This window comes from Galleria mellonella, unplaced genomic scaffold (assembly GCF_026898425.1).
Source record: "Galleria mellonella isolate WM207_F2 unplaced genomic scaffold, CSIRO_AGI_GalMel_v1 utg223, whole genome shotgun sequence".
Taxonomy (NCBI): Eukaryota; Metazoa; Arthropoda; class Insecta; order Lepidoptera; family Pyralidae; genus Galleria; species Galleria mellonella.
The window spans coordinates 973702-997706 of NW_026442042.1; the positions used below are offsets into that span (position 1 = coordinate 973702).

At 32.9% G+C, this 24005-nt stretch overlaps 1 protein-coding gene across 11 annotated transcripts in view; it reads left to right on the top strand.

Annotated features, from left to right (window-relative positions):
• Window positions 1–1111: 1111 nt before the first annotated feature.
• LOC113517574 (receptor-type guanylate cyclase Gyc76C-like) overlaps window positions 1112–24005 on the top strand; it is a 33101-nt gene continuing 10207 nt past the window's right edge. The window contains exons 1-11 of one of the 11 annotated variants that reach the window (XM_026902283.3): window positions 1112–1275; window positions 1583–1789; window positions 15964–16165; window positions 18514–18711; window positions 19712–19777; window positions 20676–20916; window positions 21567–21713; window positions 22163–22362; window positions 22608–22785; window positions 23179–23339; window positions 23646–23936. In XM_026902283.3, coding sequence (XP_026758084.1) covers window positions 15992–16165; window positions 18514–18711; window positions 19712–19777; window positions 20676–20916; window positions 21567–21713; window positions 22163–22362; window positions 22608–22785; window positions 23179–23339; window positions 23646–23936 — 1656 coding nt within the window. In that variant the 5' untranslated portion in view covers window positions 1112–1275; window positions 1583–1789; window positions 15964–15991. Of the gene's footprint in view, window positions 1313–1375; window positions 1392–1582; window positions 1790–15963; window positions 16166–18513; window positions 18712–19711; window positions 19778–20675; window positions 20917–21566; window positions 21714–22162; window positions 22363–22607; window positions 22786–23178; window positions 23340–23645; window positions 23937–24005 lie in introns of those variants that run through there. The other 10 variants (XM_031912588.2, XM_026902286.3, XM_031912591.2 and 7 more) reach the window with 10 other exon arrangements.

Here is a 24005-nt window from a genome sequence, read left to right on the forward strand (position 1 = left end):
TGATTAGTTTTTTAATTATCGTTTTAACTGTTTTATTTTAATACTAGCAAATGTAAAATAGAGTTTATAGTAAGCAGAGTCGCTGGTTGTGAATTATTTATGGCATTTTTTTATTTGATTTATATTTAAGTTTTTGAGATAATAAGGTTGTCATTTTGTTGGGATACTCATAAGTAAATTTTTATTATAATAAACCGTTTCATGGTATTGAAAATTTGTATTAATAATAATATTTTGTTTCCTTATTCCTTACCTTGTAATTTTAAAACAACATTCTAAATAACCAAAATATATTTATACATTTTGTATATTTAGTATATATTGATATTTGATATTTCAAGTCTTTTTATTTGCATCTATTCTCGGATAGTTTCCTTTCTTTCAACTGTAAACACAAATTTTTATAAATTTTGAATATGTACTTAACAAGACTTTTTTTCCCTTTCTTATGGCACGGCACAAAGTGCATCTGCCAAAAACAAACAAGACCTTTATTATCATATATATTTTGCTTCACTGCTAAACTGCATTTTAAAATTTTAGCGATTTTTTTCTACACTTGTAGTGGTGAAAATCATAGTTTTCAATATTTAATATAATTTGAGCATACACCCATACAATTTATATATATGACGAACTGGCGTTTGACATATATTAATGGAGTAGTGTTACACGTGAGAGAAAAAGACAGTAATATTCATTACATTGTAAGAGTGAACAAAAGAAAAATATCTTGCTCATATATTTAATTTATGCTTTGTCTGCTTCATTATTATATGCCTGTAATTTAAATAAACTCTTCAGTAATGCCAGGCATTTTGAAAAAGTTGCGGAGCTTTTCTGGTGCTTTGCGGAAAGTAGCTGGCATGTGTAAGCAGAAAGGTCGGTCAATTCGTTCCTACATAAGCATCAAGTTTCACTTTTTATTTTTATTTAAAAAAAAAAATTAATAATTTAAGATGGAGCAGCTGATTTTTTATTTAAAGCAAACATCATTATTAGCTAATGAAATACAGATCTTGACCGTGTGCGGAGTTAGTATGTCAGTTGGATGTCAATATTTCATGTCAAGAAGAGCAAGCGGTATGTATTAGCCCTAACTAGTCTGTCCGTCTGTCTTTTATACATCTATGGTGATCTTATTGGATTGGACAGACAAATCTTATTTGTATTTGTAAAAAGCAACAAGTTAAATGTGTTTTTCTCGACGTAGATACTAAATTCATTATTACAAGTGACATCTATTTATTTCTGTTTCTAGTGTATATGAATAAAGTAATTGCGTAGTTAAAATCAGTTTTTACGTACCTAGGTAGACTTTCTAGAGTCTAGTTTCTATTGCAGAGTGTCTACTCAACTAAATTTTAATATGTTCCTGTCAGTTGAATATAGTATGTGTATTGGATTATTGTTACTTTTGTTATATTGTTCTGTTCTAAATATTATATATACACAATTAATAGGGATTGTTTAGCTCTTATTTTGTGTTTATTATCAATTGAGCCATTCGTAGACACACTGCAATGTGGTTAATCTGGATTTTCAATCCACATTTCCTTATTGTCATCATTGTGTTGCTTAGAGTTTAACACATTCATACTGTTTTATCATGTGAAGTATTTTTAGAATTGAAACGACTTATATCAAAGCCTGATGTTTGTAGGACATGAAAGTTTTTCAGTGTGTTGATACCAAGTGATATAGTTTTTTAATAAAAGTTATTGTGATGAACTATGAGTTTATGAAAAATAGTACAAGACATATCAAGAAAGTTAATTGCAAATTTATGGTAAGTTACTTTGTATGTTAGATTTTGTAATAAGTATATTAAATCAAATGTTAATAACTAATGTTATAATAATATTCTATGGAACTTAACAGGCTTTTGTAATAATATAATAAAATCTATCTAAATAATAAGAATAGTCATGCTCTTCATTCCATCCTAAAGGTTGTTTGGTGGAGAATGCTATCAGCTGTAAGTCTTGTAAATCTGTGTTTGTGTACTCAATAATTAATAAATATAATCTAAATAAAGAACTTTAAATACTTACTTGTTCATATTACATTTTGTTTTCCTATCAATTTTATAATTTTTTTATAGTAGGATTTATTGAACTAGCGATCAGTTGCTAGGACTATAAGCAGTTGCTTTGTGTGGTATATTGTGATGTTTAGATATATTCTTCCAATGTTAGGCTGCTTTTATTATAAGGTACTATTCATTTAAACTTCAAAATTATCCCATATGTGATTTCTTTTTATTTGCCTTTTTGTTTTAAGATTATTAGCCAAACATTTTGCCAGTTCATGTCTTTTAATCTTTTTGTTGATTTTATCTGTGAAATGGGCTGCCTTCTCCTGCACATCTTCTATTTTTGTAAACCATGCAACATTTGCAATTACCTTTAACACACTAATGTTTTTGTAGTATAGCAATATTTGATTTCTTAGCTGAACCTCATAATCGGATCTCGTATGTCCAGACATGTTTCAATATTTATTTGTCAGTAGATGTCAATAAAATTTTTTTGCATATGATATTTCCCTGATTATTTGTAGTCAAAGTAAAAACAGATATTTTACAACTGTATTATAAAGTTATGCTCTTCAGAGTGAACAGCCGGGTAGCCCCTTTTTCTTAACTGTAACCCTTTTTATTGTAATCTCATAGCTTGGCCAATTTAGTCAGTTTAAGAAGATGGCTTAGATTACTATTGCAAGACTTGGGAAGGTGATCAAAAGAATTGCACTCATTAGTAGATTAACCTGAGTCATCAATTATTTTTATACAATTTAAAGAGCTAGAAAATGTGTTTTATTTCTACTACATATGTATATATGATTGGATAAAAATATCAATATTAAAATATTATATATAATTGGTAGATAGTTGCAACTGTTATAGAAATTACACTTCTATTACAGAAGGTATTTGGTGGACCTGTAATTTATGGTGCAATTAAATACAAATAAGATATTGAAATTGCCAGAGGGAGATTTTGCACAAAAGTAGTTTGTTTTGGCACCTCTGTCACATTTGTGTTTTTACTGTGAAGCAGTTGTGTTTGCATGGCTATGTTTCAGTTTGAAGGGTGGAATATGGCAGTGAATTTACAGGGTACAGAGGAATAAAACTTGAGTCCTCAAAAATCGTAATGCATCATGGACAAAATAGTATACTCTGTTATGTCCATGGTACTGCTAATGTCTATAGGCAATGATTACCATTTTCCATCAGGTGGGCTGTTAGCTTGTTCGCCATTCTAAGTTGCATAAAATAAAAATTGGTTGACTGCATTTGCATGACAATGTGGCATTTTTTTATATGTATCATTTATAAGTTCATTTTGCATCTTAAAAATAAAAGCGCATCCATTATTACCATACCTTCATAAATAATAAGATATTTAATAAACACATTAAATTTAATAAATTTGGATGTAAAATTTGTATCTTGCATATTTTTACAGGTTGATTGGTTTTGCAAAAATAGTTTTTTTGCTTTGCAAACAAAATGACAGTTTCAATAATTACAAAATGAATATAATACTAATAGTAAAGTGTAAACCCTATCAATTACAAGAATAATTGGTTTATAATTATTGACATAATCACATCATATAAAATGTACAATTTCTTTTGGATGTTGCTTTAAATATGTTATTTATGATATCTCTCACCTGTATTTATAGATATATAAATGTAAATGATCCTTGGATTATAATGGACCTTTTTACCTGTTATTTTGTTTGTGTGCCTATATCCTTCTCATTTAATATGTGTATAACAAATTTAATAATAACTGGCTAAGCCGTTAAGGTCATCAGAAGCACTTGTTCTATGTAAAGTGCATGAATTAATTATAAAAATGATTATGAATTAATGAAATTTATGTTGTTAAATCGTTTTAACATTATTTTACAAAAAAGGACAAGAGTTTTAATTATATACTTCATAAGCAAGTTTAAAATTTCTCATCCAGCTATTTATTAGATAAGTAATGAGAATTTGGAAAGAATGATAACATACACAGTAATTTTTCAATCTTGCCAACTAAGGTCAGAAATCAATTTAACTAAAATTTTTAGTATAGGTATTGGAAAAGTAATGTCTTTTGTTTTGTTAAAATTTTTATGACTGATTTAAATTTCACTTCCAATCTATTCTACTAATAATAAAGACTAGCAGATTAAGTAAAAACATGTGTTGCCAATACTGCCAGCTGCTGAGTCTGTTTTTATAGTTACATTTCAAAAAGCTGGAAAGGAACCCTTATGGTGTGACTTTGTCCATCTGTCTATTCGTCCGTCTGTCACAGCATTATGACTTACCAATTACTAATACTGTTGATGTGAAATTTAAGATAGAATGACATATTAATGGCCCACACATTTTGCAATAAAAATAATTGAAAAAATGTTTATATTTTTTAATCAAAGGTTTTCTCATAGTCCACAAACATCAGACAGTGGTAGATTATTCTCTTCGATCTTCTGTATAATCTTCCGTAGTGTATGTATGTATCTATGTAGGTGCTAAAGCCCTTTCGGAAGCCAGCTTGTTCTGGTGGCTGGAAGTCGTCGAGTTTGCGCGTAAGACGATTGGTCAGACACTCGAAAACAGTACGAAGACGCGACTCTTTAATAAGAATTAGTAAAGAATCGTGTCCAGTCATTATTTAAAGAATTTCTAAGAACAATTCTTCAATAGGGTTTTGTCACTCTTTTTAAAGAATAGAACTACCGCACTTCTGCTTCACACCTTGGACATAACACGGTTATGGATGATGAAATTAAATAGCTTCTAAATGATTATAAGTACCGGTTTTCCACCTGCTCTTAGAAGCTCTACTGTATTTCCGTCATCTCTCGGTGCCTTGTCGTTTTTAAACTGTTTAGAGCCATTTCAATCTCTTGCAAACTGACGTCCGGGATATTATCGGTATAGTGTCGGGTGACTAGCACTTTGTATTAGAGGAATATATGGCTCTTGAAATGCTCTTCGTATATTGCCTCCACCTCATCATCGGAGTGTGTTACGATCGGCGTATACACCTGCATACCTGCACCACCTTCAGCGAATACCTATTCGTAATTCTGAGTACCATGTATGTACCCTTGTCGACACACTCTTGATCTTTATTCTATATTCTTTATTGCACTTGTAAGTTAAATATAAAATAATGTATTTATAAATGTTGTAAGCAAGGGTGGACTTATCTCTAATATAGACATTATTAACGAGGGGCTTGCTGACAATGAACCCGATACCACCATGGGACGGGTACGGTCGCCTTCCTGTTGGTATGAAAAGTTACCGAATTTAAGGATCATCGTATCATCCCCTGTCTTTGGACTTCGGATAATCCTGTAATATTCTAGTGTAACTTGTTCACCTCTTCTTTCACTTAACAGTCCTCAAAATTCGTGCATTATATGTTCCCAAGTCGTCGTTTTTGTTGGTAGGCGAATTTTAGCTGGAAATTCTTAACATCCTCTGCTCCACCATTATCATGACCGTTACCTTGGTCAGGAATGAAATCTTTATGGTGTTTGTTATTGGGGGGTTTTGCCAATAGATGCCGAGCTTGGTAAGCGGATTGGCAACCGCATTTAGATTTTTGGTGATGTTTTTTAAAGGTACTATATGTAGATGAGGTTGTTAAATGTTTAAATTATAATGTAATGTTTTTATACAAAAATGTTAATATCCTATCACTATTATTTTAAAACTTTTCTCATGTTACTACCATTGCTTTTTGCAGATTTGTTATGTTAATTGCGACTTTTTAATACAGTCCAAGTCGAATGTAGGTATATACAATATCCAATTATTTTTTTTATCTAAAGAAAACAAATACTTTTTTAGATACGTTTTATGTACTGTATTCTCGGTGAGTGAGTTTAACTCAAACTTGAACTGGTTTTTTCTTATGGGGATAATAACTATCCTAAATATCAAATTGGAACAAATAATACACGTTTGCAGAATTATATTAAACTCTGTTGACCGTCTGTGTTGGACATTAGCGTGAACGAATAATTTGTAATTAATAGACTGACATTAATGTATTTTTTCAAAAGGAATAATGTTATTATTTACTTTTTGGTAATTTGCCTCTTGATAGTGCTTCAGAACATCATTATTCTATACCGTTTACTTTGGTTCCCTGCTATGAAAATTGGTATGCAAAGGTATTTGAGCAAGATAATATTATCCATTTTCTTGTAACTTGCAATCAGATAAAGCTTTAGCACATTAACTTGATTTTTTACTGTACAACTAGGTTCAAGCGATCGGCATGAAATTTATGTATGCAGACTTCGGTAAATATACTTAGACATGACATCTTCTGGGGTATGCTATTATTTACTAGAAACCTAAATTACTTGTGTAATTTACTGTTGAAAAATATGTTTTAGATAACTTTTGTAAAAAGTCACAATTTTTAGGTAATTTATATACGCTGGTAATATATACGCATCATGCATTATTTATGTAATATACTCACTATGGCTAGTGCATACTCATACATATTTGAAAAAGTGGCTTCAAAATGAATGCTGTGTATCTAATAGGTATAATCTGTCGCCCTTATTCAGGGGGGAAGAGAATTATTATACCCCGTTAGATCGACCTCTCGTGGTTCTTTCTGGAAACCATTGTAGTAATATTTTGTTGAATTTGTCAAACTGGGCCAAGCTTTTGTCCTCATCTATCACCTCTCACTGGTGACTCGCATGTACTCGATAGTTATTGGTATACTTAGTGTATACCGATGTATACACTAAGTATACCAATAGCTCAGATGGGGTTACCATTTCATTATCACCCATAAAAAGAAATTCCTTATGAAAAAATTACTTAATGGATTTCAATAAAACTTGGTGCATTTGGCATATCCGATATTATACCCGCAGTCCCGCCTGGAAACTATCGTGATTAATTCCTGTTGGATTCACTATGATGTGTCAACTTACGTGATTTTACCCTTACCATTTTATCCTTCAATGGTATCCCATAATTGTACACCATTAGCATCAACGGATGTATTATTTATCCGTAACCTACATCAAATACATCTTTATTACTAAATATATCGTGGCTCACAGCTGCTAAAAACACTTCACTCATTCTATCAGACTGCCAAAATTCTAATAAATAGTAACATCGCTTTGGTACAGGAATGAAAAAATAAAAGGAGAGCCAAACCTCCATCGAGTAAGGGACAAATAGACCTTATTTTATATTGGATATTTACTCGATGTGATTTCTATTTTATCCCATTTCGATTGTGTCTACAGCTGAGAAATATAAAATTTTCATATGTGATCCGATTATTATCTTTAAGGAGTAATTTAATTTGACTTTAAATTAAGTATAGTGTATAATTTTAAATACCTGATGAAAATAGAATATTATGATTAACTTGCAAATTATCATTTGTTTTGTAGGTAATATAGTAGTGGTGTGAGCAGTGTGGTTTGGTCGATTTTTATTATCTTACGGTAATGGGTGCGGTCGGGAGCGGCAGGCCAAACATTGGCCGGCGAGATCGATAATGTCCAAGAACTATTCCGCTTACCATATACCCAACGATCAAAAGAACAGAATTACAAAATTCCTGTTTTGTGTCATTCTTGAACTTTATTTTTGTATTGGACAAAATAATCTCATCTACGACCTATAAATATACTCATAGACGTTACCTAGACCTCTACAAACACGTAAAAAGATGAATACAAATTCTAATATTGTGCGGGGATCGAACCCACAAACTTCAGAAGATGGGCAGTTTGTATTAAGTGGGTTAGCATGATATTGTAGGTATTATGGATGCCTGTAATAGCAAAGGTTATGGTAACGGTGATCATTTATCATCAGACGGACTATGCATGTGTACATGTTTACTACCTATCTTATATAAAAATATCTCTAATTAAGATCTCATCATCGTTATAAACCTATTCGTCGTCTACTGCTGAACGAAATCTTCACATTCAACTCACGATACACTAGCTTGACCATTGTCATTGTTGATTATTCCTTATTGGCGTATCTAGAAAGACAAAGGATTCAACAACGGAGAGGAACATGTAGAGATTTCAGACCCGCACCCCGTGTATGCGAGCAACGTACACTGCACGTTATTTTAACGTGTATAAAGTTTTTTCCACATTTGACCCAGTAACTGTATCATAAATAAAGAGAAAATCGCGTTCTGGAGTGAACCAAGTAGATTCAGTAGACAAAGTAGTTTGTCAATGGAAATAATACCATTTGAAAACTACCTATAATTCTAAAATACATAAGATATTTGTATACATACAGTAAGTTATTCACCTACTTATGTATTTATAGATAAGGATTCGTATTTTTTATAACTGCAACTGTTAATATTCTTCACGTGAAGTCGCGCTATATACCTAGACACTGATAAGAGAACTATATATAATATTCCCAAAAATTTGGGTATATTGCCTGATCAATTACTGAGTAAGGTTCATAAACCATGTGACAATGTAGTGTCAGTAATACTTTTTAACACTACGAGAAATTTCTTGAAAATTAGATTTATTTTATATCATCTTTTTAAGATTTGACCATTCTATTTGACCTCTCTGTATATGTAGTTATTCGGAGAGCTATTAATAACTTGGTAAATATGTGTCCAAAGACGAGGTTACAACTATTAACTCTAACTTGAAGTTATTTGTGTCTATGTGACGTAACGTTTTATACTTACGTGTGTTGTATTTACCAGCAATAAGTTCATAATTTGTCTTATGTCTAATAATTTAGTTGAGTTCTATTCGAAAAAGTGTTTAGAATAGTATACTGTTAGTGTTTTATGTGATAATGTACAGTTTATGCATTTTGCATAATTATAATGTTCGTTTTCTTTAGCCTTTACTTTGATTGTCGATTCCATCCCGCTCGCCGTCACCGACGGAAATATTTGTGATTGCGCGAAATGTAATCATAATCATATTACCTTTTTATTAAATTCTAAAAATAAACTGAGAGAGCGTTATCGTTGACGTTATCTCAAGGCGAGATCACGCCGCGCCGGCGCATGCGTCGTAGTCAGCCACTGCTCGATAGATATGTGTGGAGTTGTAGAATGATGAGATACCGGCCGACTCTGAACATGTCTTATCCAGTTATCCCTCTTGTAGATATTGTTTGTTTCGCTGTGTTTGCAAATGCTGAGGTCCAATGTCTATTATTAAAATGTAAAAAAGTTTATGGAATTGACAGCTAATGTATGTATGATGACACTGTAGTCACGAGCAAAATCAGTTTTAGTTTCATCGTTTTAAGTTGCTTATTTTGTTACTTTTACTATTCGTCACTCTTCCTTATCATTTGTTTATTATTTTTTCACTATATTTTTGGTTGTATCTAATTTGGTGTAAGGTAAATACAAGTATGTAATAAATTCATTTGCACCGCATAAAAACTGCGATTTTAACGTGACAAAACAAAACTCACCGATAAACGAAGAGATGTTTCTAGACACATTAGGTTAAAAGTATTTGAATTTAGAACGCGAAATAGTATGTCTACAAGTAGATTTTGCTTTGTAGCAAATAACTGTATCCGCAAAGAACAACGGCAGTTTCAATCGTATGATATCAACAGAAATATAACTTATCAATTACAAAAATACTTTTAAAATTCTGTTACATACGAATTGAAAACTCCCTTCTTTTGAAATCGAAGAGTAGAAGACACTAATTATTAGAGCAAACTAGCTCTAATTTTGACAGCATATAGGTTGACTCATTTCATACTTTTTGGAATGGCTGTAGAATAAGTTTAAGAAATAAATAAATTTCCTATCCTGATATGAGTAATTTATGCCCTAGTAAAAATTTATTTCGTACCAGTGATTACAAAGAACCACATATCACATCTGTATCTAAATACCGATGTAGGTGACTATAGCAGAAGCATGTTGTCAAAACAGCGGCACGTCAATTGGTCTAATCAGTCGCCGGCTGCTAGCCAATTACTTACTTGACAGCATGGAAGCAATTCCTACATTTGAGGGCGGAAAGCGCATTGCAGGAAGACTTCCCTTTATTTGAGTAACAGAAATAGATACGCTTGTTGTCGCCTTCGTATTAAATATGTGCTTCGTTGAGACACTGGACACCGCAGACTAGAATGTACAAACGTACTTTTATTAGGTAAATATCTTTTTGTTGTGTTAGATTTGCAATTTATTTCATCAGCTTTTTACGGAATAGAATAACGCTGTAATGGAAGATGACTTGGTATAAATAAAAGTTATTAAATTTAGCATTTATCTAGCAATTTCAGATTTTTGCCAAAAACAGCAGCCAGAAAATTTACTAGTATGGATGATCCACGTTCAAAATTAGTCCAAAATTACATAACGCACACACATAATGTGTACTCCTATTGTTCAATTGATAACCTCGTTGTTTTTGCAGTTGGTTAAAATTGTTCATCGTTGTGCCCAATGGGCATATTGGAAGATATTCCTTCAAGAGACAAGTACGCCGTTTTACCGACTTAATTAAAATCAAAATAATGACGAATAAGTTGACATATTAATTATATAAAGACATAAACACTCTCAATTACAAAGTACAAAGACATTATACATTATATTATTAATTAATGCTTATTAACAAATTATGTATAAGTATTAAATAGTACTCTGATAGAACGTTGAAAAAAAAGTGACTCTGGTCATTTGTCATTGATACTTGTATTTATATTCGTCTGCTTAGATTTGGCTTCTATAGAATGTTTATCTATATACTATATTATAAATATCTCTACACGTTTAAAATACAACTATTGTATTTCCATACTTAAATTACTTATACCGAACTCTATATAGAATGTTTTTGTTTTATTATTGTGTCTTGTAATTACGCAGAGTAGGACGACCCCCCTCTAGATAGAGTGACGACCTGAAATGCATTGCAGGGAGTCTGTGGATGAAATGATGATACTTCATCAGTTTTTTTTTCTTATATATGTATACAAAAATACTTTATGTAAAATTATATGTACTTTTTTTTTAATTCTACAAAAAGGCAATACTTAAGGCTGTAAGTATGGCATTCTTTACTACCTAACTGTAATGTAAGTTACTAATAATCTGGTTTAGTTATATTCAATGTACCAATGAACAAGTTCCACTCCCACTGTTTGATATATTTTTTTTCTATCAGATAACTAATTATTTGATCCCGTAGTTTTGATCATGATAATGTTGATTGTACCAACATTAATTTTTACAAATAATTATCAGACAGCTTAAGATAATTTTTTTAATGTCAATACGGTGTAAACGCTATGCAAATTCGTCGTGTATTACTGGAATGTAATATTTAGGTTGTATGTACTAAGTCGACCTTCTTCAGTATTCGTCTAGGTAAGTAAACACACTAGCCGGCTCAACCAGTTGGCGCTGCCTAACTAGATAGGTAGGCAATCTCCGTACTTTTCATTCTACTTATAACACCTAATAAGCAATATATTCTCTATGTATTTAGTTTTACAACATTTTTAGATTTATTATGTTAATACAAGTTTTAGGTTGTAGTTTCGATGTTATAAAATTTAAAGAAGCATGCTATAGAATAAATAATATTTATTTGAAACAAAAAAATTGCTTTGTTCTACATACATATTGTTATTATCTTCCAGCTTTATTATCAGACCCTCTTTATCAAAGAACATTTTCTAATGGATGAAAAAGGGATGGTAACCTCCCCTGTGCTATTAGTGATGGATGATAGGTGAGTATGAAATGAACCTGATTTATTCGGCCATCTTGACAAATTCAGTATCATTAACATCAGTATTTAACGCGTAATGCTAGGGGGAAAGGAATTGTTAGTAATGGGGTCTAATTGACCTATTGATAGCAATACACCCTATAATGTCGACCTCCATGCGGTTCCCCTTGGAAACCATCGTGGTTAATTTAAGTGGAATTCGTAACTATGGGCTAACTGACCTGCTTTCCATTCCATAATCACCCATTAAAAAAACTCTCAATGCTTTCCAGGGAAAATCGTATAAAATTTAACCAGACAAAATGTTATGCTAGTAATGGGGTTATTAATCCCCGTTATTAACAATCGCCTTTTTAACACTTGTTAACAAACTATTTACTCAGACAAATCAAAATGTTTTCATTATGAAAATGAACCTTTAAATGGTAACCGCAGAAGTACTCGTATATCAAAAAGTATATTTTAATTACCAGTTCACATTGTATTGTAACATTCAACCTTTACGCTAATTTCTGTTGTGTTCTCGATTTTTTATTTCTAGTAGGAGATTCTCAGTTGGTTCGTAGATAGGGTTTACCCATATATTGGTTCCATAATGCCGACCATTGTAGTTATAATAAGTTTACTAATCTTTTAGAAGAAACAATAAAGAGTATCTGTTTTATCTATATTGTTTTTATGAATATTCGATTTGTTGTGCATAGTATAATGTCTTCATATGTACATACAATATTTCTAACGGCACCCTCCGCCCTCTTTTAGAAAATAATCTTAAATATGCCAATGAACGATTGCTGCAGGTTGTATGCACCTACTACTCATTCAAAATAAGTGAATAAAGTGAATAAAATGTATATCTTATAATGGTGTGTTGTCATCAATGTATATATTATCAACAATTGCTGTTATCAACCGATCATCCTTATATCGTAATAGGACAATGACTTGTACTGAAAAATGTATAGTTTTTCACGATTCTTATCTAAAATGTTTGAAAGACATAATGAGGAGATCGGCTTTTGAATTATTTTAGATTTAAAATTAGCGTTTTGTCGTACTAACCACTTTGATCTGAAATATCTCCTTTTTGGTTAAGAATTCCAAATTTATAAATTCATTTAGCTGGTAAATTGGAGTTTTGAAAACAGTTAATCATTTGTTTTTCTTCATTATTTTTTTCTTTGGCGTATCTTTACGAGTACGAGTTCTACCGTGGCATCAGTGCTGCAGAAACAACTAGAAGGATTAATGATGTGTACGGCGAAATTCCAACGTGGAAAATGAAGAATTAAAGGCTAATGTGGAAGCGGAGCAATCACAAAACACTTCAGAGATAGCTGCAGGCTTCGGGGTAAGTGATAAAACTGTAATAATCCGCTTGAATCAAATATGGGAAAGTAATAAAAACTTAAACAATGAGTATCTCATGAATTGAGTGAATCGAGCTTGCAAACACGCGTCGACTGCTGTGTTACTTTGCTCAACCGACACAATAATGAAGGGATTTTAAATCGAATCATTACTTGTAATGAAAAGTGGATACTGTACGATAATCGGAAGCGCTCATCGCAATACCTGAATCCTGGATACCCAGCCAAATCCAACCCTAAACGAAAATTGACTCAGAAAAAGTTACTTGTAAGTGTTTGATGGACTAACGCCGGTGTCGTTCACTATAGCTTTCTAAAATCTGGCCAAACGATTACGGCAGATATCTATTGTCAGCAACTGCAAATCTTGAAGGAAGAACTAGCTGCTAAACAATCGAGATTGGTCAATCGCTTTAAGCCACTGCTGCTTCACGACAATGCAAGACCATACACTGCACAACAAACAAATACTAAGTTAGATGAGCTACAATTGGAAAGTCTGTGACATCCACCGTACTCCTCGGACCTTGCTTTAACAGATTACCATGTTTTCCGGAATTAGGACAAATTCTTACAAGGAAAAAAAAAATTCAACTTCGATGTGGCAGTCCAAACCACCTTTAAAGAGTTTATTCATTCTCTCCCTTATAGTTTTTGTAGTAAAGGGATCAATGAACTACCTATGAGATGGCAAAAGTGCGTAGATAACAACGGTGCATACTTTGATTAATTAAATATATTAAAAAAAAAACACTTTATATTCCTTCCGTACAAAACACCAATTTCATATGTAAGGACCTAATAGTATCACGTAGTACTGTAGGTTTTTCACGATTGCACAATGGATTTTTTTTCACAGTTCATGTACGTTTGTTAGTTTGTTTATTCCCCCATAACTTCTAAATGCTTAAACATATTGTTAGAATCATCCTCTCGAGTGACATTTAATATTTTTTTGGCTGGGAAGTCATGTTTTTTTAATTTGTTGAGCAGAATCTACTTGTTACTTACCTATACTATGCATTGTGTTGCAAAGTGAGGTTTTCAATATGTACGCGATATTTTCGGCAGTTCTAAACTATTTTGATATTTTTTGCATTCAATGGTGTTTATTTTAATGTTAGATCTATAAAACTATTGTCACAATTTGAGGTTTCTGTTTTTTGTTGAATAAACTCTTTATTTATAAGGAGACCAAATTGTGTCTACTTCTGTAAGGGGTTATAGTTTTTCTTTTTCCAACAGCACTAATACAATAGTATTTATCTCAGATTATAAAGTATATTATTCTACGTTTATTGTATTTTATTTTTAAGGGCTTTTACCTTCTTCAGGTATGTCAATCCTATCGTACCCTGAACTGATCTCTCAGATAAGACTTTATCTATTTTACCTACTTACGGAAAGGGAGAAATTAGTAAGTATCAATTATTTATAGAGATGTTTAGAAATTTCGGATTGGGGTTCATCTAAATATAGATCTAATAAGATTGAATAAAACCAATTTTTTTTTAACCTAACTTTCCTGTTAACCCTTCTTTCCCCCAAACAATTTACAATGCCTGATGAGACGTGACCGCTATATAAAATTATTTTATTGCATCAACAATAGAATTTTCCATATTTTATCATTTATTTGTAATAATTGCACTATGCATGTTACCTAACAATGCAATGATACGATTGTCGTAGATAGGTATGTACTCAAGTCACAGATCACACCTTTATATTTGCTTATTGTAATTGTAATCATACGTATCTAATAAATACTGCTAAACAAGTTTGATTGTAACGGTTATGGAATACAAATTAGTCGTAAATGGTATAACAAAGTAACTAAAACATGTATATACATAAGTATTCATAAAACTGAGCAATTTTCCAATAAACTTTTGAACAGTTTTCGTATTTAGACTTTTACAACTCACTCGAATAAACTTCAGCTCTTTTTAGGGTTTTTTTTTTTGATAATGGAATGGTAAGCCCGTTTGTGTTATTGGTATACGCTGGCTGGCACCAGTTAGCGATGATAGGAAAGGATGATAAAAGCGGGGCAGTTAGCCTATCGTAACGTATTCAGCAATAATTAACTACAATGATTTTTAGGTGGGAGGGGGAGGGGTAGATTGCTAGCAATGGGGTTGTTAGACTCCATTACTGACAATACTTTTCCTTCCTATGACTCTTTTTTGATTAGGCTATCATGTGAATTGTTATGAGAATAAGAACCTGTATACTATAACGGGAAAAATCTACCAAAAATTTCCTTTCGAATCAAAACTTTAATTATTTAATTATAATCTCAAAATACTTGATCTCTTGAAATTAAAGTTCTTGAGGTTCTATATTATAAGGCATAGTGTAACTTTCTGATAGTGTAAGAATTTCTGAGTTCACACAAACAACAAAATAAAATTGTATGATAACGAAGTATAATCTTTAGAATGTTTAGAAAATAACGATGATATGCTGTCCTCATATTGTTTAGATTTATGTATAAAAAAGCTTATTATATTATCAAGTATTATATGTAGGATCAATGTTAGAAGAAGAAGAAAAGTACTATGTGGGTGTACGGGCCCACGTAGATGACGGATATTTTGTCAACGGAGAACATGTTCTTACTTGCTTTACAGAGGGAAAGTACAAATATAAAAATATTATAAAAAATTTATTTTGACCGTCAAGGATCATCACAAATTTACATTACATCAATCACAATAAATTACGTACTTATGTATGTATCGTACAACAACGTTGTATGTATTGTTAGTATAGTATATTTTATTTTGTTTCTTCATCAGGTGAGGGTGCTACGGTGAAGGCGGCGGCATGTGGGGCGGCGCCCGGGTGCTCATACTCGCGGCGCTGGGCCTACTGGCCGGGCCTTCGCATGCCACCAAGAAGTTCAACATCACTATCGGGTACCTGCCGTCGATAAAAGGCGAGCTGCGGGACAGGCAGGGTCTCGCTATCTCCGGAGCATTGTCTATGGCCCTCGAGGAGGTTAGTAGCATATAATTTAAAATTATAATAGGTCCCTGTTACGGCATGCATTCAATGCCTCTGATGGAAGAGGTCATAGGGGTAGACTTAGGTACTAAACGCTATTCCTACAAATATTAGATATAAATGTGACAGTTAGAGAATGTATTTGTTTCGCATTTACTGTTAAAAAGCTTGACGGATTTAAATTAAATCTCATATACTACGTTATCTCATAGGATACTTTTTACGACAATGTCATGGAATGTTACGTGCATTCTGGGGTTACCGTAGTCTATGGACGCCTGACATTAAACGTGTAATGTCTGAAAACCTTAATACGCCCTTTTTGAAGAACCTCATGCAGTTGTCTCTAGGGAAAACTTCTGCGGGAGGATCGTTCTACAACCTAAGTGATCGGAGCAAGTAGCTCCTTTGAAACCGCACTGTGCGTGGTGACCATTCGGGTTCTAGGGTGTGAGGATGGATTCCCTGCCGATGGCGACCGGTGCGATAGTGAAAGGCAGCTATAGGCATCATGTCGAAGAGTTCTTAATGTTCTAAATTACGATATATTTTTAATATTAATAGGTATTTTTTATAATAATTTACGCGATTACGGTTTACAGTTTAAGTGTACAATACTATACCGAAATTGTTAAGGTATTCTTAGTTTTACTCATATAATAATATGTATGTCGAATTGTAATATACGTATGGTATGTTGTCAACAGTTATCATGACCACGAATTGTTCGTGTGGTCCCGGCATAGAATAGACCACTCCTTCCTATTCCGTGTGTGTCGTAAGAGAAGACTAAGGGAAGGCGAGTAATGGACAGCAGCGTTCCACTTAAAAAATTTTAAACTTGCCTATCCGCCTGTCAAACGTAGCAATTGCAGCAAAACCCCACAAGGGAAAGGTTATGTTCATCAGTGGTTCAGCAGGCTGATATGATGATGATGAAATATAACGTTTACTGTTAAACATTAAAGGCTATATCTTTAAACTTAATTAATACTACAATATGAAATGTTATCATGAATAATTAGTTATTTTAAGATAATCATGTGCAAAATAAGTGACGCACCACTTACCTATGTTGGCTTACCTAGTTAAACTTCTACGTACCTGTACGGAGAAAAATATGTTGTCCTGTTAACAAAATGATTTAATTACTACGAATTTCTAGTTCCATATTTAATTAATAAGTAAGCAAATTGTGTACTTTATGAGTACCTATTACTTTATCGCTGTTGGGCCGTCTTCATTAGAGTGTGCTTAATGAGAAGTATGCGGGGTACTAATATTTAAGTTTTGTCATGGTAACTTTGTGTGAATAAGAAAATGGGTTTGTGACCGACGTGTTTACGGACACTGGCCGCCTTTGGGCACATTCTCATTGTGTACAATTTAAAATAGTTTTGTAAAATTTTATAAGAAATACCAACTAGCATCGTAACAAATGCCAAATCTTGAAGTGTTAAAGGTATTTTGAGGTGTTGCTATTCCTTTATGCGGAGATAATATTTGCAGGCAGTACAAGAAGCCTTGGCCGTGTGGTGCCGGCATAGAATAGGCCTTCTTGAAATAGGCCTTTGGGGTCTTACAACACCCACGGGATAGAAAGAGACCGTCAGAATAAGGAAGCAGCGTCCCTTTTAAAACATCTCTAAAGCTTGACTGCGGTTGCCAATCCGCCTGCCAAGCGTGGCAACTACTGGTAAAATCACCTAAGGCGGAGGCTTATGTTCAGCAGTGGACAGTTAAAGGCTGATATGATGATGATGAATACGAGAAGCAGTTTTGTAATAATAAAGGAGGTTTCACTATATTATTGATCTATTTCTTTGAATATTTATAGTATAGCTTCAAATTACACGAGTTGATAAGTGCACTCTTCTAAATGTCTTATACCTTACCACGCTTACGAGGAACACAACTTGTTTACTTACTTTATTGTATAAAGTTGTTACAATTCATGAAGTCAATATTTTTTTTATATATTTTGTTTTATCGGACAGGAGATTATTAATTATCTATATTTTTTCTGCTAGTTCACTTTATAAATAGTTGTTTACTTAAATTCAATTTCATTACTTAACAAGTTGCTTATGCAACAAATTCAGAAATTAAAATATAACAAGTCGATAATGGATTTTCATTCAAAATTGTTTGGCGAAAACATAACTTCTTTTTTGTATTAGAATAAAAAATTAGCCGCTTTCCAAGAAGGTATGGTATAAAATATCTATAAAGAAAATATACAAATGTTAAGACAATCATATTAAAATATTTCATACTAAATTGAAGTCATTTTAACATGTTTTGATATCCATATAATGATTTATTTTACTGTTTACTTTCAGATCAACAACAGTACAGACATACTTCCAGATGTCCAGCTCTTGTTGCAATGGAACGACACAAAGTTCGATACGATTACTGCGACGCGACTGCTCACCGATATGAGCTGCTCGGGCGTCGTTGCGTTTTTCGGTCCCGAAGGACGCTGCAACACTGAGGCCATCATTGCTAAGTCTCGCAACCTGCCGATGATTTCTTATGTAAGATATTGTTAAATATTTTATTAAAGCCATCGACTTTGCACGGGGGTCGTACAAAGTTAGGTGTACGGGCGACGAATAATGACCTCAGTAAATGGTCAGGTAGGCGTTTACTATCGCTGGTAGGACAGAGATGGAGCCGCTCTGCCATCGATGTGTGCTTCACCGGAGCCGTTAATCGCCTACGGATCCCATTTGAGATTTCAGAGCGTGGACAATAAAACGCGCTATCGGTATACACTGGCGGAGCATCAGTGGTGTATGATAGGTGAGGATGAAAGCAGGTGAGTTAGCCCATCGTGATGAATTTTATAACAATTAATCACGGTGTTTTCTAAGGGTAACCGTGTGTAGTGAAGTAAACCTGATATTATAATATACTCTATATTATTAGCATACATTCCATTACTAATAGTCCTTTTTCCCATAATGGGCTATAATTAATTAGTTATAGCATCTTCTCTGAATGTATACGCAAGTTTTATGCCATAGTTCTTAGGGATGGCAATATATGAGGGGTACTTATGTGTACCATGTCTATAGGTTTAACTTTCCATCAGATGGGTCGTCAGCTTGTTTCCTATTCTAAGTAGGTTATGTTATCCATGTCTGCATGTTGTCCATGTATATGTCATTTCCAAAGAAATAGTTATATTAAGAAATAATTAAATATTCCTGTAACCAAGTAGTTTGTCTGAAATGTTCAAAAGTCGTTTTGTTGACTGTTTTTTAGTGAAAGTGAAATATGCAATATTATTGTATATTCATTAAATCGTGTGTACTTACTGATTTAACAAGGCATAGCCAAAACTACTAAGTCTAGAAAGCTAAAATTTGGAGCATATAGGTTTATAATAAAATGGTGTTCTTATAGGAAGCAATATTGTTCATTGGCATTTATGTATGAATAATGTCAGGTACATTGCTCATTATGTAAATCTACAAGCAATCTTGCAAGCGAAGCATAAAGCTCTAATGTATATTATTTTTATGTTTCCAGAAATGTTCAGATTACCAAATTTCAACGCTGTCAACATTTGCCAGACTAGAGCCTCCGGACACTCAGGTAATGTGCTGAACAAATAATCTCAATTACTAATGACCAGTATGTGAGTCATTTCACCGTACATGTTCTCGTTACATAATATGTTTTTTCTCTTATATCAGCAAGAACAAAAGTAAATTCAGTTAGCTATCTGTGTTAAATGCACTTCGAACAGAAAAAAAAACAGGTAGTTATGGTTTTATTTACTTTGTGATTTTATTAGCCTGAATTACTTTTTAACTCTCGTAGTTTATATTTCTTTTCATACAATCAATTATTTGCTTTAGTCAATGTCTGTTAATGCAAAATTCTACACTCATCATTCTATATGACTGTGTCATATTCATTGTAAGATTAATTACATATATTTTATGCAGTAATAAGGAGGTATATTTCTGAAAAATATATTGCCACTTTATATACCTACATTACGCCGCTAATAAATTGTACATCTTTTATTGCATTAAATTATGTGAGAGTTTTATCATTGATATTTAGTCATAGGTATATACTGAACGGGAGTATCAGAGATTTATGATAGGTGAGAATGATGTTGGTCTATCGTGATGAATTCTCCTAGATATAACCACCATGGTTTCCAGGTTAGCGTGGAGGTCAACCTTACCAAGTGCATTGTTAACAATGGGGCCGCTAGTCCCTGTTACTAACAATCTCCTCTATGTGACATGTAACAATTACCGATATTTCATAAGATGGGTCGTGAACTTTATCATTTACGGCTTAAAAATATTATTATAATATTAAAGACATATAATAATTATTAAGTGATTGAAAAATTTAGAAGCGGGCAGGACTTGCTTTTAATAATATTTTCATATCAATTATGTAGTAAATTGCACAAGTATTTAATTATAAATAAAATTGTTTAAAAATATAAGTCAAACATTTTCGTTTGCAGGCTACAAAATCAGTAATATCGCTGTTGCGCTATTACCGGTGGAACAAATTTTCTATACTGTACGAAGAGCCATGGGTGACAGTCGCGCTTACTCTAGAGAACCACGCGAAGAGGAACAATATGACGGTAAATCATCAGCGGCCAGTCATTGATGGCTTCAAGTGCTGTGAGGAGAAGCTCACGTGCTGTGCACCCGGCTTTTGGTATCAATTTATACAAGACACCAAGAATAGAACCCGAAGTGAGTATCATTTTACATTTTAGGAAATAATGTAAGTATTTTCTTTACAATACAACAAGGATTTTAATAGCGGTAATCTGGAATCAGCAGTGAACTTTACATATACGTAAAATAAAAGGAAGAAATACCACCTCAGTACGGAAAACCTCCTCTCATTGCTTAAGAGTTATTATGTAACACTCATTAGTTCTCATGAGAATGAGAGGTAATATTTCTGGCACGGTCGAAGCTGCATAATTTTTTTTGGGTATAATTCTAATGTTTATATGTTATTTATGGGGTTTACATATTTATTTGAATAATGTCCTATACTCTACTAATGTGTTTACTATTTTTATGTTTAAATATGGCCGTTTGGTCCTGGCATGGAATAGGCCATTCCTTTCTTTCCCGTGGGGGTAGTAAAAGGCGACTAAGGGAGGAGAGAGATGGGCATCAGAGTCCCTCTCAAATCATCTTTAAAGCCTAACTGCGGTTGCCAATTCGCCTGCCAAGCGTGGTAACTACTGGCAAAATCACCCAAGGGAAGGATTATGTTCAGCAGTGGACAGTTAAATGCTGATGTGACGATGATGCTTAAATAAACATATTTGGGTTGTGTGTTTGTATATGTATATTAATAGTTTGTAATTAGAGTATTTTTCTTTTAGTTTACGTGTTCCTGGGATCGACGTCGGGTCTCATTGACATGATGACGGCCATGGAGTCATTGCAGTTGTTTGTGAATGGAGAGTACATGGTCATATTTGTTGATATGATGACATATTCACCTAAGGATTCACTGAAATATTTAATAAGTTAGTATTTCTAAGGCGTAACTGATTATAGTTACACAAGACTGTATTTATGTTGCTGAATATTCTACGCCTTCCTTTTCTTCAAACTTCCTAAAAGATAGTGCTTTTATTATAATAATTTTATCCTTCTATGATTTTGTTGAAAACTTTAATAAATATACAATTTAACGTTGGTATTTATGATATAAAAGCATTACAGAGTTGTAAAACTATTTTTTGTCTGTACCCATATCTTTATTCTTCATTACTGTCTTGCCTTATCCATTTGTCGACGGCATAGTATATCTTACTCTTGTACTGATCCCTATCTATCGTTATACCTCAGTTTACTGTTTTTTTTATGCATACCATACAGTACATCCATTTTTCTTTGGTCATCTTCTTTAATATCTTTATTACCTATTCCTAAATTAGTGTATTTCTCTTTTAAACGTATATATTGGTCGTAGAAACTGAAGATCGTGGTGCATTGAAAATGGTGTGTCCGGACACGAACGAGTTTCGCAAGCGGTCGCAGTCGCTACTGGTGGTGGTCTCGTCGGAGCCCTCCGGAAGCTATGAACAGTTTACAGCCAAAGTTCGCCTTTACAACACCCTCAAACCGTTCAAGTTTCCGCTGCCTGCTGTGTTTGAGAATAAATTTAATAAGGTACTCCATTACTATTTTTAAAAAAAATGGATACGTTTTAAAAACTTAAAAAGATTATTAAGTTATAATTTTTAAATTAATTTAGTTTAGTGTTTTTATTTTTCAACCGTGACTATATTTAGCATTATAATAATGTTACAAAAATTTATGTTATATAGTTTTGAAAGTTGATAAATAATATTTCATAATATCTGTTGATTTGCTTCTTATATTTCTAAAACAATACATTTATTGTAATTTTACAGTTTGTGTCCATTTATGCTGCTTATTTGTACGATTCTGTGAAATTGTATGCGACGGCTTTAGACAAGTTGATAAGGGAGGACACCAAGAAAGATGAGCTGACATATTCAAAGTTATTAAGTATTGCCACAAATGGATCTCGTATAGTTGCTAAAATGATCGAGAGCACTCCATTTAAAAGTAAGTTGCAAAATAGGATTTAGTAGAATAGAATGTAAATATAAGTTAAAATTCAAATGATGTCTACTATCACCCATATCGTATTCATGTCGTCTAAACGTTAGTTCAGATGGACAGAAGGATAGGTAGATGGTTGGACTGTTTATATTTGAAAAAGAAGATGCTGGAAAAATTTGTCTCAATAGATTGGCTCGATAAGATCGTCCTTTGATTTAATGGGACAATTTATTTTCTTATAGCATTTAAAATAGCTTTTATTCAGATAGTTTTATCACTATTTTTTACATTATAAATTATTTAGCTTTATTTATAAATTAATATATATTTAAATTAGTTATATATAATTATATTTTTTTTTAATTATATTAAATTTATGAATGTTATTTGTCCTAGGTGTGTCTGGTATGTCGATTCGGCTAGACGAGCGTGCCGACTCTGAGGGAAATTTTTCAGTATTGGCTTTCAAACCGACGAATTTTAGCGACGGAGACATGAACTGTTCGCACACCATGATACCCGTTGGCCACTTCCAGCAGAGCTCCCGACAATTCCCCGTAAGTTATGTGCATTAAAACATACAGAATATATGTAACGGTAATTAGTCATAAGTTATTTGTACCATAGACTTGTAATACATCAATGAATACATACATGTAATACACGAAACTTTAGATATAGAATAAATTATTGCTTTATTTTTTTTTTTACTCCCGATTCTTTTATATTTTTGTTATTTTGAAAATAAATATGTATTTTCCTTCTCTTATAGAGAAATATGTATCGACGTTTATAGTTATGGTTATTTACAGTTATGATTTAGGAATTGGTTGTAAATAAAATGCGTTTGCATCATGTTTTAGGAATATAAATTGTATCCGCGGCTACAAATTGACTGGCCGGACAATGTTAAACCTGAAGATGAACCGTCCTGTGGCTTCCTCAATGAGAAATGTCCCAAAGACGATTCCCAAATTACTTCACTAGTGGTAGCTGGCACATTGGCAGTTACGCTTTTCTGTGCTCTGGTTGTCACCATCAGCATATACCGCAAGTGGAAGATTGAACAAGAAATCGAGGGGTTACTGTGGAAGATTGATCCCCATGAAATAGCGGGATACCTAGGTAGTGGGCTCGTGTGGTCACCCAGTAAAGTAAGTAGCGTTAATGTTAATTTACTAATTATAGCTAAAAGTCGTATTTGTGTTCTTATTTTTTTTTTT